At 42.5% G+C, this 15,124-nt stretch overlaps 1 protein-coding gene across 6 annotated transcripts in view; it reads right to left on the bottom strand.

Annotated features, from left to right (window-relative positions):
* PPP2R3A (protein phosphatase 2 regulatory subunit B''alpha) overlaps positions 1–15,124 on the bottom strand; it is a 182,182-nt gene that overhangs the window by 96,433 nt on the left and 70,625 nt on the right. For all 6 annotated transcript variants that reach the window (XM_034957441.3, XM_063602939.1, XM_034957444.3 and 3 more), the window contains 2 exons: positions 10,595–10,698; positions 2,167–2,269 (listed from right to left, as the gene is read on the bottom strand). In XM_034957441.3, coding sequence (XP_034813332.2) covers positions 2,167–2,269; positions 10,595–10,698 — 207 coding nt within the window. The remainder of the gene's footprint in view (positions 1–2,166; positions 2,270–10,594; positions 10,699–15,124) is intronic.

Here is a 15,124-nt window from a genome sequence, read left to right as displayed (position 1 = left end):
TGAAACCCAGTCTCTACTAAAAACACAAAAATTAGCCGGGTGTGGTGGTGGGTGCCTGTAATCCCTGCTACTTGGGAGGCTGAGGCAGGACAATCAATTGAACCCAGGAGGCGGAGGTTGCAGTGAGCCAAGATCGCACCATTGCACTCCAGCCTGGGCGACAAGAGCGAGACTCCGTCTCCAAAAAAACAAACAACAACAAAACATGGCAGCCATGAATACAACTTAAAAAAACCTCAACTATTTCCATGTATTTTATGCCCTTCTTTATGTATCCATACTAAGAGCTAACAAGGATTTACTGTAACACCTAAAATAATGATGCACATTCAACAGGCAGGAAAAGCTTATCTTAGCTTCAAAGAATTTGTGATCTGCTTAGAAAAACCAAATATTTAGATATGAAAACAAGAATATTAACAAGCAATATCTCAGGCTATGAAGAATGCTATAGTAGAAACAGGTGCAATACTGATATGTAACTGATTCCCATGGGAAGGCCTAGATAGAAACACTCCCCAGGTGGGCTCTTTCTGTTAGACATCTCTCTCTCTCTAAAACCTTAACAAAGGTCAACTAGGCCAAATGACTGTGGACCCTGCATTTAAGCCTACAATACGCACAGTGCCATAAAAGCCATGAAGATTTTGAGGTCACTTCTCTTCTCTGCCCTGAAGTAGTGAGTAGGGAGCTCACCCCTACTTGAAAGGGAAGCAGACAATACAAGCAAGGAGAATTGAAGGCAGAGATAGGAAAGCATAAGGGAACATGGCAGCAGGAGATTTCTGCAGAGTAGAAGACCTCTTAGTGTCAGGAAAAAGAAAGAGAAGTCTGTGGGTGATAGGAGCAAAGGGACCCTGCTGCCTGGCAACACCCTAGGGGGGCAGCTAAAACCTTAAAAGAAAACAGCTGTGTGTGCATCTAGGCAGACGGGCCATGGGTATCTTCACCAAAGGTTCCGGGGCTTGACACATGGCACAGAAGCAGCAAAGACCTCTGGATCTGAAGGGAATCTGCTAGCCAAAGATGGCTGATGTCTCAGCAGTAACTCCCAACCCTAATGCTTTGGTACCGTGTAAGACCTCAGAACTGTGGCACAGCTCCAGGCTGAGAAACCTCAGGAAGGTCTGAGGTTAAAAGTATCCGCCAACCTGGTAAATGAAGGCTAAAGTTAGAAATTCAAATCCAGAAACTTATACTTCTGATAGATCTGACGTTTATTCAGGTCTGAGACTTATCCTTTTTTTACATGTATAATATATGGATATACAACACACAGAGTTTAAAATTTCATACACAGAAAAGGAAAAATGAGAAGTACAGTGCCATTGTTTTATCTGGTTCCATCAGTGAAAGCTGCTCCCTATAAATGAGTTTTCTAGATAAGTACATATAGAGTCTATGCTCCTAAAATAAATTACTAATCTCAGCTGAAATCTGGTAATGGGATTGGGACTACTGCCATTATCCTAAATTACTCCCAGACTAGAGTACATTTAGAGCTTTTGGGTCTTTTTTTTCTCTTAGTGTTTCTTACTCTCCTCACTACCTTTGTAGTCTGGTGGTGTAGTCTGGTTTTTGCAGCTCTCCACGCACTTGATTCTAGTTATCCTCTTTCCCTTCTCCTATTCTAATTTTCTGTTTCAAATATATCTTGGGTTGAAGAATCAGGAAACCAAGCATTTAAAAACTGTACTTAAATAAAGGGTCAGGAGGCAGTGAGTGAAGACCCCAGAGTTCGTGAGAGTGATCCTGGTTACATCATGACCTTTTCTTTCTTTCTACCAGGTTCTTAGCTATGTTCTACGCTAACAGAGAAGTTATCTTCTTGCATTCTATCATTTCAGAAGGTGCTTCAGTGATTGCTGTGGGTGGGCAAGGGGGAGGATGAGTGGCCCCTCTCCTCTGCTTCAGTGGGAGTAGCCCTGAAGGAGTAGCTCTTTTACTACTATGGGTTCTGTTTTAGATTTCATTTAACGAGATTTCATTTAACGAGATTTCATTTAACGAGAGGATCTTACTGCTAAAACAAGTTTGAAGACCACTCTTCTAGAATCTGATATCTAGATCTGTGTAGCTCAATTGACATGTTATAGTTGTAAATTTTAAACGAAACTGCTGAAACTCCAAAATTAGAACCCATTTTCAAAAGGAGATGAAAATTACCTGAAGTAGAGGGATGAAATCCTCCTGTTCTAGAGAGCTGCAGTTGGGCTTTGCTAGAAGACAGATGAATTTAGAGGCATCATCATGATGGTTATTCAGCAACCTATAAAAGAAACAACTGCTTAGGAAGATTAGTTCCTCTGAACAAACAATGACAATAACATCAATAGTAATTTCAGTTTGATCTGAAGGCCACTCAGATCAACAATCAAGTAAGGAATTTACATAATCAAAGGATGTTTTAGAATGATGAGCTGTCTATAAGGTTGGATGAGTACTAAAGTCTATTAGACCCTCTTCCCTTCCAGGGGTCTCAGCATGAAGTAATAAGGCCTTGACCTTGATGGTAAAACGGAAACAGGAAGGAACAGCTGTCTAAAGCATTTTCAGGAAACATTCCTCAGGACTCCAGTAACCTCATCTAGTATTCCAAGCACCCAATGGTTCAAGCTAGAAACTTGGGAGTCGTCATGAACTTCTCCCTTCCTTTTACCCCCAACCTATCAACTACCATGTTGTTTCATTTCTACCAAATTTGCCTCTTTCTGTCTCCCACTGCCAATATCCATGCTTAGGCTCTTGTTTGTTGCTTGATATTTCTGAGTAACATATTTGATCACGTCATTGTCCAAATTAAAATTCTTCTGTCAAGTAGGCTAAAGTCCCAGCTTTTTTTTTTTTTTTTTTTTTTTTGAGACGGAGTTTTGCTCTTTTCACCCAGGCTGGAGTGCAGTGGCACAATCTCAGCTCACTGCAGCCTCCGCCTCCTGGGTTCAACCATTTCTCCTGCCTCAGCCTCCAGAGTAGCTGGAACTATAGGCGCATGCCACCATGCCTGGCTAGTTTTTGTATTTTTAGTAGAGACGGGGGTTTCACCATGTTGGCCAGGATGTTCTTGATCTCCTGACCTTGTGATCCACCTGCCTCGGCTTCCCAAAGTGCTGGGATTACAGGCGTGAGCCACGGCGCCTGGCCTAAAGTCCTAGCTTCTTGACCTGACATAGAAGGGCCTCCAGAATCTGATCCTACCTGCTCATGTCCCCTTCTCTTACCATTCCTGCACTTGTGGTTGCACAAATGTTCCATGCCTTCTCACACCAGGCATTTGTAAATGCTACCGTCCTTACCACAATACCCTTTTCCCTTACTTCACCTTCCAGGAACTCTTGCTGGCCTCCTGTGTCCTTCCATGTGCTTATTATTTCTGTCATGGCTGTTCCACAATAGCATAACCTTATTGGAATAACTTTTTTTTTTTCAACTTTTATTATAGGTACAGGGGTACATGTACGGGTTTGTTACAAAGTATACTGAGTGATGTAGAGGTCTGGAGTATGAACGAATCCATCTCTCAGGTAGTGAGCATAGTACCAATAGCTAGTTTTTCAGCCCTTGCTCCCTCCATCCCTATCCTTTCTTGTATTCCCCAGTGTCTACTGTTCTCATCTTTTTTTTTTTTTTTGAGACGGAGTCTCGCTCTGTTGCCTACGCTGGAGTGCAGTGGCGCAATCTTGGCTCACTGCAAGCTCTGCCTTCTGGGTTCACGCCATTCTCCTGCCTCAGCCTCCCAAGTAGCTGGGACTACAGGCACCCGCCACCACACCCGCCTAATTTTTTTTTTGTATTTTTAGTAGAGACGGGGTTTCACTGTGTTAGCCAGGATGGTATCGATCTCCTGACCTCGTGATCCACTCACCTCGGCCTCTGAAAGTGCTGGGATTACAGGCGTGAGCCACCACGCCCGGCCTGTTCTCATCTTTATGTCCATGTGTACTTGATGTTTAGCTCCCACTTACAAGTGAGAACATATGGTATTTGGTTTTCTGTTTCTGCGAATTTGCTTAGGATAATGGTCTCCAGCTGCATCCATGTTGCTACAAAGAACAAGACTTCATTCTTTTTTATGGCTGCTTAGTAGTCCATGGTGTACCTGTACCACATTTTCTTTATCCAGTCCACCATTGATGGGCATGTATGTTGATTCCAGGTCTTTGCAATTGTGAACAGTGCTTCATTGAACATATGGGTGCATAAGTCTTTTTGGTAGAATGACTTATTTTTCTTTGGGTATATACCCAGTAATAGAACTACTGGATTGAAATGTAAACTCTGTTCTTTGAGAAATCTCCAAACTGCTCCATGGAGTTCAGCCATGTCCACCTCTTTAGTGAGACTGGGGATATTTCTGTGGACTATATCCTCATACGTTTTCCAAGTTGCGTACTCTCGCTCCTTCTCTCTCAGGAATGCCAATGAGTTATAGGTTTGGTCTCTTTACATAATCCCATATTTCTGAGAGTTTTCATTTTTTAAAATTCTTTTTTATTTTTGTCTGCCTGCATTGATTCAAAGGAGTGGTCTTTGAGCTCTGAGACTCTTTCCTCAGATTGATCTGTTGTTATTAATGCTTCTAGTTGTATTATGGAATTCCCGTAGTAAATTTTTCAATTCTAGAAGTTCAGTTTGGTTCTTTCTTAAAATGGCTGTGTCATCTTTCAACTCTTGGATCATTTTACTGTTTTCCCTGGATTGAGTTTCAACTTTCTCCTGTATTTCATTGAGCTTTCTTACCATCCGGATTCTGAATTCTGTCATTTCAGCTGCTTTAATTTGATTAACAACCATTGCTGGGGAGCTAGTGAGATCATTTGGAGGTAAGAACACACTCTGGGTTTTAGAATTGCCAGAGTTCTTGTGCTGGTTCCTTCTCATCTGTGAGGGCAGGTGTTCCTTTATCTTTTGATGTTGCTGTCCTTTGTCCTTTGGATGGAGCTTTTTTGTTTTTACTTTATTTCCCCTGAGGGTTTGACTGTGGTGCAAGCTGAGTATAGCCAACTGGCTTTATTTCTGCATGCTTTCAGAGGGCCAAGGCTCTGTATGGAATCTCTTCTGGATTTCTTTTTTTTTTTTTTGAGACGGAGTTTCACTCTTGTTGCCTAGGCTGGAGTGCAACAGCGCAACCTCGGCTCACTGCAACCTCTGCCTCCCAGGTTCAAATGATTCTCCCGCTTCAGCCTCCGGAGTAGCTGGGATTATAGGTGCCCATCACTATGCCCGGCTAATTTTTTGTATTTTTAGTAGAGATGGGGTTTCACCATGTTGGCCAGGCTGGTCTCGAACTCCTGACCCTCAGGTGATCCACCTGCCTTGGCCTCCCAACGTGCTGGGATTACAGTTTTCTGTCTTTCTTGAGACAAAGTCTGGCTCTGTCACCAAGGCTGGAGTACAATGGCGTGAACACAGCTCACTGCAGCCTCAACCTTCTGGGCTCAAGTGATCCTCCTGCCTCAGCCTCCCAAGCAGCTGGAACCACAGGTTCATACCATCATGCCTGGCTAATTTTTTTGTAGAGACAGAGTCTTGCCATGTTGCCTAGGCTGGTCTTGAACTCCTAGGCTCATGCAATCTTACTGCCTCGGCCTCCCAAAGTGCTGGGATTACAGGTATGAGTCACTGTGCCTGGCCTGTATGGGATCTTTATTTGTGGCCAGAATCCTGTACTGGGTTTTCTCAGGCAATTCATGCTGGAATTTTTTGGTGCTGTAATTCAAGCTGTAACCTGGGAGATGGCATTTAATAGTAAGGGCTACCAGGTAGACTGCAGGTTAGGGGTATGTCTGTGGGTGGTCTGTTCATGCAGTAGGTCAAGGGTGAGGGATCCCTGGGTAGGGTGATGCTGCCTTGGCTGTGCAGCTGGTGTGGTGCCCACAGCCTAGGTTTTTTTGGCCAGCAGATAGCAGTGAGAACTTCCCAGCTTGTGCTTCCTTGACAGGTCTCCTGGTTACTGCCCAGAATTTGGCCCAACCAGCTAGTTTGTCACAAGACTTCTGCACCCAGATCACTGGGCTATTAGGTGTTCCAGACTGCCAGGCTCCCTTGGGTAGAGGCTGTGGCCCAGTTCCTGTGCCAGCCCATTAATCCATACCTCACTTTTCCCAGTGCTCTGAGAGTGAGGGCTCTTCCGCCACTTGAGTTCCAACCACAAGTCTCAGCTTGGCACTCCTGGACTGTGTGCTCTAACCCTGGGGGCCTGGGACCAGGCCTGTAGCTTAGTTCTCTGGCTCCCTGAGGTCAAGCACCAGCTGTGCTGGGTGAGCCAAGGTGCTCCCAGGCCACCAGTAAAAGCGCTCCACTGGGGGCCACTGGCAAAAGCGCTCTCGCAGGGGAGTGGAGGCTGTGCTGTGTGCCTGCTCCTATGGGAGAAGCCAGACAGGAGCCCTGGGAGGGGGTGGTGGACAGGGGAGTGCACGGATCAGATATGCCCTGGTCCTGTGGGAAAGACAGCCCTGCTCTCTCCAGGTCTGGCAGTCAACAAAGGTTACAGCCTCTTAGAGGAATATGGAGAGCCTTGGGGGACAGGTGCCTATGGTTGTGTTTTGTTGCAGCTGTTCCCATGCAAAACCCCATGGGCTCTGTGTAGCCTCGAGCTCTGTCTCTGCCAGCTCTCCAAGCAGTTTTCCCTGCCAACTCAAACGTCCATGGTGGCTGTGGGATCTCTTGCAGCTAGAATCCCAGATGTCCACAGTGACAGTGGCCTGCTCTGCAGTTACTTCTTTCACCCCTTCCTTAGGAGCCATTCAGAGCCCATGCAGGGTTCTCAGTTTCCTCCCTCTTCAGCCTCAGTGACTGCATCATCTCTCCACTGACTCTCAGTGCTTTCTCTTAAAAGATCTGTTCAAAGTATGCTGGTTTACTCAATATTTTGGTTTCTCTTGGTAGGAAAGGGAAGCTCTCCCTGGCTGTGTCTTCTTGGCCATCTTAACATCCTTGTCTTTTTTTTTTTTTTTCTTTTTTTGGAGACAGGGTCTCATTCTGTTGTCAAGGCTGTGGTACAGTCTCATGATCATAGCTTACTGCAGCCTCAAACTCCTAGGCTCAAGCAATCCTCCCAAGTAGCTAGGATTACAGGTGCAGGCCAGCACACATGGCTTGGTGTAACTCTTTCACTAGACTGTAAGCTCCTTACAGGGTATAAAACTGTCTTACTTTCTTTGTATCCCAACCGCCCTCAAGACCAGACACAATACCTGGCATATAGTTAGCATTCAACAAGTGATTAAGGAAGAAAAATAAGAAAATGTTTTTGATCAAACAGATGTATACTTCATTTGTGCTTATTAGAGCTATACTATGATTTTTATACTTATTCTCCATAACATTCCTCAACATGCTTAAGGCTCCTAAAGTTAAATAAACACATGTTTCAGAAAAAGATTCACGCAATAGATGCTAATAGGAGCCACCTCTCAGGATTAGAAAATGGGTGGGATGATCACAATAGAAAAACAGTGAGGTCTTTCAAAAGAACTACTTATATATATAAAACAGAATAGTAAGATATAAAAACAGCAGAGACATGACAGATGAGAGCTACTCTGAGAGGACAAAGTGAAATCAGAAATGGTCTTTTGCTGTGAAATAGAAAGAAAAGGTGAATTACAATTTTCTGCCAGTGTTACTGGCTGGTCAACTCTATGGCAGGAGAAAAGATGATAAAAGTCATGAAAGCTAAAGAATGAAGGTAAGCATAGCTATTCTAAACTAGCATCTTTCAGAACTTTTAGGACAAAATGTTATTTTGTTAATGGACAAATGATACATTGATATGAAAAGGTAAAAGAAAGTAAAGCATAATAAAGCTGAAGCAATATTATTGATTCCACTTGAGATGAGTTCTGCCCAAAAGCTGATACTCTAGGACCTCAAAAAGAAATGCTATGGAGCAATGTCTTTCTCCTAAAAATGTCCTGACTATAAGAAGAATATATGTCAGAGTATAGACATGAAATGGGCAGCGGCACAGGGAAAGGAAGTGGAACAGAGCCCTTTGGAGGAGAGATACTGAGGCCTCCACCCCATGAGCAGTCTGACATGAGAGAAATTATTTCCCTATATTCTGTTTTTTTTTGAGATGGAGTCTCGTTCTGTCGCCCAGGCTGGAGTGCAGAGGCGCGATCTCGGCTCACTGCAAGCTCCGCCTCCTGGGTTCCCACGATTCTCCTGCCTCAGCCTCCCGAGTAGCTGGGACTACAGGTGCCCGCCATCTCGCCCGGCTAATTTTTTGCATTTTTAGTAGAGATGGGGTTTCACTGTGTTAGCCAGGATGGTCTCGATCTCCTGACCTCGGGATCTGCCGGCCTTGGCCTCGCAGAGTGCTGGGATTACAGGCGTGAGCCACCACGCCCGGCCATTTCCCTATATTCTTATGACTTTTATATTTGACTCTTTTTTTTTTTTAAGATTATGTAGAGCTACTGGAGCAAATCAGCATATATATGTATTCTCCAAAATGTTTTAATTCTGTATAATTACCTGTTAGCAATTTTTTTATTTGAAAGTTTTAATATACTATACTTGAGCCCACATTGCTTTATGCAAATGTTACAATTTGTAAAAAAAAAAAAAAAAAAAAAAAAAAAATTACAAAACTAAACACGTCTTCTCCAAGGTCAACGTGGTAACTCACACCACCATGTTTAGCTGCTTAGTCTCCCAAAATAGCCACACTTGGGGCTCCCTTCAAGCACCCTGGCTTTTAAAAGACATTTTAAGAGCTCAAAGAGGAGTTTCCACTAGAGGGCACTCAAACCATTTTAATATCTGACTGTAAAATAACACTTTAATTTAGAGACACACTTATCTATTCATAGAATTTTTCTGATGAAAAAAAGGCAGGGATAGTTGCTCATGCTATATAACTTCATAAGCAATTTTCCTGCAGTTAACCAAAATGGAGACTTGTACTTCATGTCTTTCCCCCGCTTTTTGCGTTTTGCAGAAATGTCTTCCTTACAGATAAAATTTAAACAATTCATCTGAATAAAATACAGCTATTGTGGTGGTGGCTATGATCTATCCACCAACATACACTCTTTTTAAAAAAATTTTTTTATTTTTAAGTTCCAAGGTACATGCGCAGGATGTGCACGTCTGTTACATAGATAAACACGTGCTGTGGCGGTGTGCTGCACCTATCAACCCATCACCTAGGTATTAAGCCCAATATGCATTAGCTATTTTTCCTAATGCTCTCCCTTCCCTCACCCCACCCCGACAGGCCCCAGTGTGTGCTGTTCCCCTCCCTGTGTCCATGTGTTCTCATTGTTCAGTTCCCACTTATGAGAATACCCTCCACCAACATAGACTCTTTAGTTCTCATGTGATGTATGAAGAACTTGAACTTGACCTGCTGCTAGATTTTTAAAAATAAGAATACATTTATTAATCACCTACTATATTCTCAAGCATTATCCTATTAAGGGCTTTTAGCTGAAATGAAGAAATTAGAAAGAATCTGTCTGTTCAATCTGCTGCTATTATAGGTTGATGTTAAATAATAATAACAATAGGTGAGTAGCATTTCCCAATAGTTTACCAGGAAGGATATTTAGCTCAGAAAAGGCGAGAAGAACATGCATAACAAGGGTGCTGATCAGTTAAAAGAGGCAGAAGGGGCAAGCTGTGATACTTAGCTAAGATGTATAAATATACCAAGAAATAACTCCTAAAGAAGAAAGAAGGGAGAAAAAAGAGATAAAGAAGAAAGATGTTGGGTTTGAATTCAAGAAAATTTGTCAGAATGTTAGAATCCAGGAAAAGCTTGATAAATATACTAGTCCTTCAGTTCCTTAACTGGAGCTTTCAAAAGGTAATGATTAAAATCTATTAGAATTCAGTATTTCTAACAAATCAACCATATATAATTCTAAATTGGATCATATGGGAATGAAAATGTATTTCCCATGCGACACATCTGATTTGCCCCCCATAAAGGGGAGTTCTTATTTGCTTATTTCACTGCTGCCAGATTCAAATCCTGAGACCCAAATTTAACAAGTAAAACTGGCTGGGTGTGGGGTTCACACCTATAATCTCAGCACTTTGGGCAGCCGAGCTGGGAGGACTGCTTAAGGCCAGGAGTTTATGACCAGCCTGGGCAACAGAGTGAGATCCAGTCTCTATAAAAATTAGCCAGGTGTGGTGGTGCCTGCCTGTAGTCCCAGCTACTTAGGAGGCTGAGGTAGGATTATCACTTGAGCCCAAGAGTTTGGGGCTGCAGTGAGCTATGATTGGGTCTCTGCACACTAGCCTGGGCAAAAAAGTGACATTCTGTCTCAAAAAAAAAAAAAAAATAAATAAAAATAAAGAACAACAAGAAAAACCAAGTAAAACTAATAAACTATCAAATAGTTTTTAAAGAAAGATTTCTGCAGATCTGCTTTACTGTTTTTTAAAGAGGTTAGATAAAGGCTTGTGGCAAAGAACTTGCATGTGAGTATAAATGGTTGTAAATCATTGAATTTTCCTTGTTGATATAAAGAGTAAAGGGAAAATGTATAAATGAGTAAAATAGGTGACCTTTAGAAAGCATGTCATGAGGGTCACACAATTCTTTGCCTAGCTCCAGAGAGACTGCTCACATACTTACTTTCTCCACATGGCAATGAATGACTGTGCTGTCACAAATCCTGTCTTTTCTCCCCCTGCAGCCCTGAACATGGGGGCTTTCCAATAGAGAGGACAGCCACAGACCTGCAAATAGAAAACACATACAGGGTAAGCCAACAGGGAATGAAGAGATGACACAGCCAAAGAAAAGATCTTTGTGGCTTTTACCCTTCATGCCACAGTGGATGGAAGAGCCCTCAGGAGAACAAAACTGGAGCATAGGAAAATATATCAACTAGGGTAGATTCAGAGAGAGGCAGAGGGGAAACAAAATAAGAGAACATGTTCAATGAAGAAAACAGAAATTCATTTATGTTTTCTCCAAGTCCATTTAAAGTGATTCCCTCCTCCAACCTGACAGTTAAAGCAAACAGCATCCCTTCCCACCACTTTCTTCTTTTTTGAGACGGAGTCATGCTCTGTTGCCCAGGCTGGAGTGCAGTGACACAATCTCAGCTCACTGCAACCTCTGCCTCCTAGGTTTAAGCAATTCTCCTGACTCAGCCTCCTGAGTAGCTGGGATTACAAGTGCCCACCACCACACCTGGCAAATTTTTGTATTTTTAGTAGAGATGGAATTTCACCATGTTGGCCAGGCTGGTCTTGACCTTCCGATCTCAAATGATCCACCTGCCTCAGCCTCCCAAAGTGCTGGGATTACAGGCGTGAGCCACTACACTTGGCTTACCACTCTTGTAAATTTACTACCTTCTAGAAAGAAAAAGAAATGACTGAATGTCACAGTTGTAATATATGTCCTTCATTCATTCCTTAAGCAGAAAAATACAGCCACCTTTATTACTTGGTCACTTCGTGTTAATATTCCACTACCTATCTCCTTCTCTCTCCTTTGCCTATTATGTTATTAAGTCCCAGGTTCAAGAAGAACCAGAAAATCCTAGACTGCTCAAGAAAACAGCTGTCATATCTATTTAAATGGTTATAATTCAGGTAAAAGATGAAAGGTAAAATGCTATAATTTATTTATATATTAGAGGCTACCACAAATGATTACAAAGCCTTAGGAAAGACTGGAAATGAATATAAAACAATTTTAGTACCCTAAAAGGTATTGATTTTTCTCGATAAAAAGCTCTTCCTTTCAATTAAAAAAAACCTGAAGGAGAAAAAATTCTCTATGAAAAGGGAGGTAAATTTAGTAAGAACTCTCTTTCTCATGAGAGTAAAAGGACAATTTTTTTTTTAATTGAAAGGAAGAGGTCCCCAAGTCCCAGGCCATGGACACATGGAGAGGTACCAGTCCGTGGCCTGTTAGGAACTGGGCCACACAGCAGGAGGTGAAGGGCGGGTGAGCGAGCAGTACCACCTGAGCTCCACCCTCCTGTCAGATCAGTGGCAGCATCAGATTGTTATAGGAGAGTGAACCCTATCGTGAACTGTGCATGCAAGGGATCTAGGTTGTGCACTCTATCTAACGCATGCCTGAGGATCTGAGGCAGAACAGTTTCATCCTGAAACTACCCCCACTCTACCCCCATCCATGGAAAAACTGTCTTCCACAAAGCTAGTCCCTGGTGCCAAAAAGGTTGGGGACCGCTGCTGTAAGTAATAATACAATCGTTACTATTAGCAAAGAAATAGTCTCCAAATCATCTCAATTTCTACACACACAGAAAACATATCCCAAATGAGGAACTCTTCAACAAGTCACATTTTGTTATGAGATAAATATGTTATTATTCACATTAGACCCAGGATCTGTTGCGCCCTCATCATTCTACAGAGGAAAAGCCTCTCCTCTAGAGGAAGACTAGATGTGCATCCACCTTAGGCTTAGGTGAAGCTGCTCCTGGTGTGAGACTTCAGTGCACAGGGGACCCCCACAGGAGCCTGAAGAGTACCTAGTCTGACATTAGTTATCCTGAAAGAACACCCAGGCTGCTGGGTTCATGGAGATATGGAAGGCAAGATTCAAGCCAAGGGAGGTAAGGACAGGGCAGAAATAAGAGGCTGCTACTGCGAGGGCCACTAAAGCATGTCTGCAAGCAGAGCAGAATTTAAGATTTTTTAAGTCCAGAGGTCGAATATCTCATACCTCCACTGGGGTCAAGAATCAGGGAAAGGTGTTGCTTAGCAACCATGTGATTTTGTTTATTGTATACATAATTATTACCAAGGTGCAAAGCTCACAATTAATATACTCTGGCTGTATAAGCTGTTGAATCCACTTTCCCCAATCCTAGACTCTCCTTTCATGCAGAATGGTGGTTTGCCAAGAAAATGCTCTTAGACAGTCTGAGTGATGGGCTAGTGGCAACTACTGGGAAAGAATCGTCTGTATCATGGAGGCAGGGTGAATGGAGCCACAAACAGACGGTGTGCGGAGACGCTGGAACTGGCTTACCAAAGTGCTTCAAACTCCCACCATTAGAGTCACTCATGAATTTTTCAGAACTGGAAGGGATCAGGAATCTTTTAACTTCCTGATCAGAAACACTTCCAGGGGCTGTGTGCTTACCACCTTCTGTGGGGTAACTTCCACTAACTAAGCAAATTTCATTCTCTTACAGTCTTTTCTCCAGAAGACTCCTATTAAAATGGATATACACCAGCTCATAAGGAGGATTAAGTCTCTGAAGATTAATAAACTTATTATGACCCAAAGGCAAAATCCTCAGAGACAGGGTACAGAACAAAGATGTTCTGAAGTAGACCGGAAAAGGTCAGCCTATTGTTCTCATAGTGGGGTACCCTGAGTAGCCAAGTGTTATACAGCAGGAGGGTATTATGCCCTTGGAAAAATGACAAAGGGAAAAAATGGGAAAGGCAGAATGGTAAGGGCTATGGACATTACACTCTATTAAAAAAAGTATGCTAGCCTGCATCTGCTTAAAAATCAAAGATTTAAGGTAAAAGGAGCCAGGAGATCAATAAGAACCTAAACAGTAAATGGTATTAATCTGAAGGCAAGAAAATAGCACTTTTATTAATAGAAGAGAGAACAAGCTTTTTCTTGTTGAAGTGTGAAGTGTGAATACTGACTTTTTTTTTTTTTTTTTTTTTTTTTTTTTTTTTTTTTTTTTTTACAAAGGAAGAGTGGATAGCAAGTGGGTATACACAGAGATACAGAAAACAGATTTAGGAAACTTATTTTTAGAGGGGGAGGCGAGTCAATATATGGTAATCAAAGTTCTGGAGCAAAGAAAACTTGATCAACACCTACGATTTGATCTAAGAATGGGCAACAAAACAAATAATCCAAAGCAAGGTTGTCTAATGATACACATAGGAGAGGATGATTACCCAATGTTTGTAATCTTCTTTCAACATTTAAAGATGTCTCAGGCTTGTAATTTCATTTGGCCTTCACGTGATCCTCACATAGATGAGGGCAGTTATTTTTTTAATCCCATTTTGCAGATGAAGAAATTCAGGTACAGAGAGGCCACCTTCCAGGCCACAGGTGTGACGGGTAAAGATGGTGCTATGTCAGCCAGAAGACAGGAGCTGTGGGGCTTTGTATGGTTCGGAAAAGAGTCTTATTCTTTTTCCTCAACTTTCTGCTAGAAGTTAAAACTCCATGATGAATCCTTTGGCCCAGTCTCTGAAAAATGCATTTCTTACTGTTTCTCTGTTTCTGTTCCTAAGTTGCTTTCATTTCTCTGAGATTCATTCTCTATTCTTTTCTTCTCTATCATTACTTAAAGCTGTGGAAAAACGTACAAACTACACACTGAGAATTTAACCAGATGTAAGCATTAAGTTCTTCAGGGCTGTTTGAGGTCTAAGATGAATGAACTAAACTTCACCAACAGATGCAGATTCCATAAACACAGAGTTTTCTAGGCACTTAAAAACAGATCCCAGTCTTTACAGCTACACTTGAGTGCCACTAAGAGTAGGCGGCAAACTCAAGCTGGTCTTCCAAATAACTTTATACTACAAGAATCCATAAGAACATTCATTTATTGCTCTAACAAACTCTCTCCTCCTTACTCCTTAAAGGTTGCCTCTCTTCTCCTCTTTCCTATGCCAACCTATCATAAGAATATGAACAGTAAGTGCTGGAGACACAGAGCTCACTGCCTGGTACCAGAAAAGACTTGCATGCATAGTAAAGAATTGTCGAAAATAAGGATGACTTAGTGAGTACTAATAGACTGCAATAGCCAAGTAAAAGCTAAATTAAAAGAGAATTAGGAGTAATAAAAAGTCTCTGAGGACTGAGGGGATCATGGTGGACGGGAGGCAGGACTAGACTGCAGCTCCAACTTGGGACAGACAGAGCAGTGTGTGGAGGCTTGCAGTGAGAATTTTTGCTCCAGAACAACTGCAGGAATAAATCAGGAAACCTGAGAAGACCCACAGACCCCCTGAAGGAAGCGGACTGTTCCTGTGGGACCCAAGAGGCACCCCAATACTGTGCTGGTATACACGGCTGAGAGACCCACAGAGGGTTCACATCACAGGACGCTGTGCAGACAACCCCCAGTAGCAGTCCAGAGCCTGGACTTGCTGGGCGGCTAGATCCAGAAGAGAGAGAACAATC

Source organism: Pan paniscus, chromosome 2 (genome assembly GCF_029289425.2).
Source record: "Pan paniscus chromosome 2, NHGRI_mPanPan1-v2.0_pri, whole genome shotgun sequence".
Taxonomy (NCBI): Eukaryota; Metazoa; Chordata; class Mammalia; order Primates; family Hominidae; genus Pan; species Pan paniscus.
The sequence above is the reverse complement of the archived record's forward strand: the minus strand, read 5'-3'. Positions and strand labels throughout refer to the sequence as shown.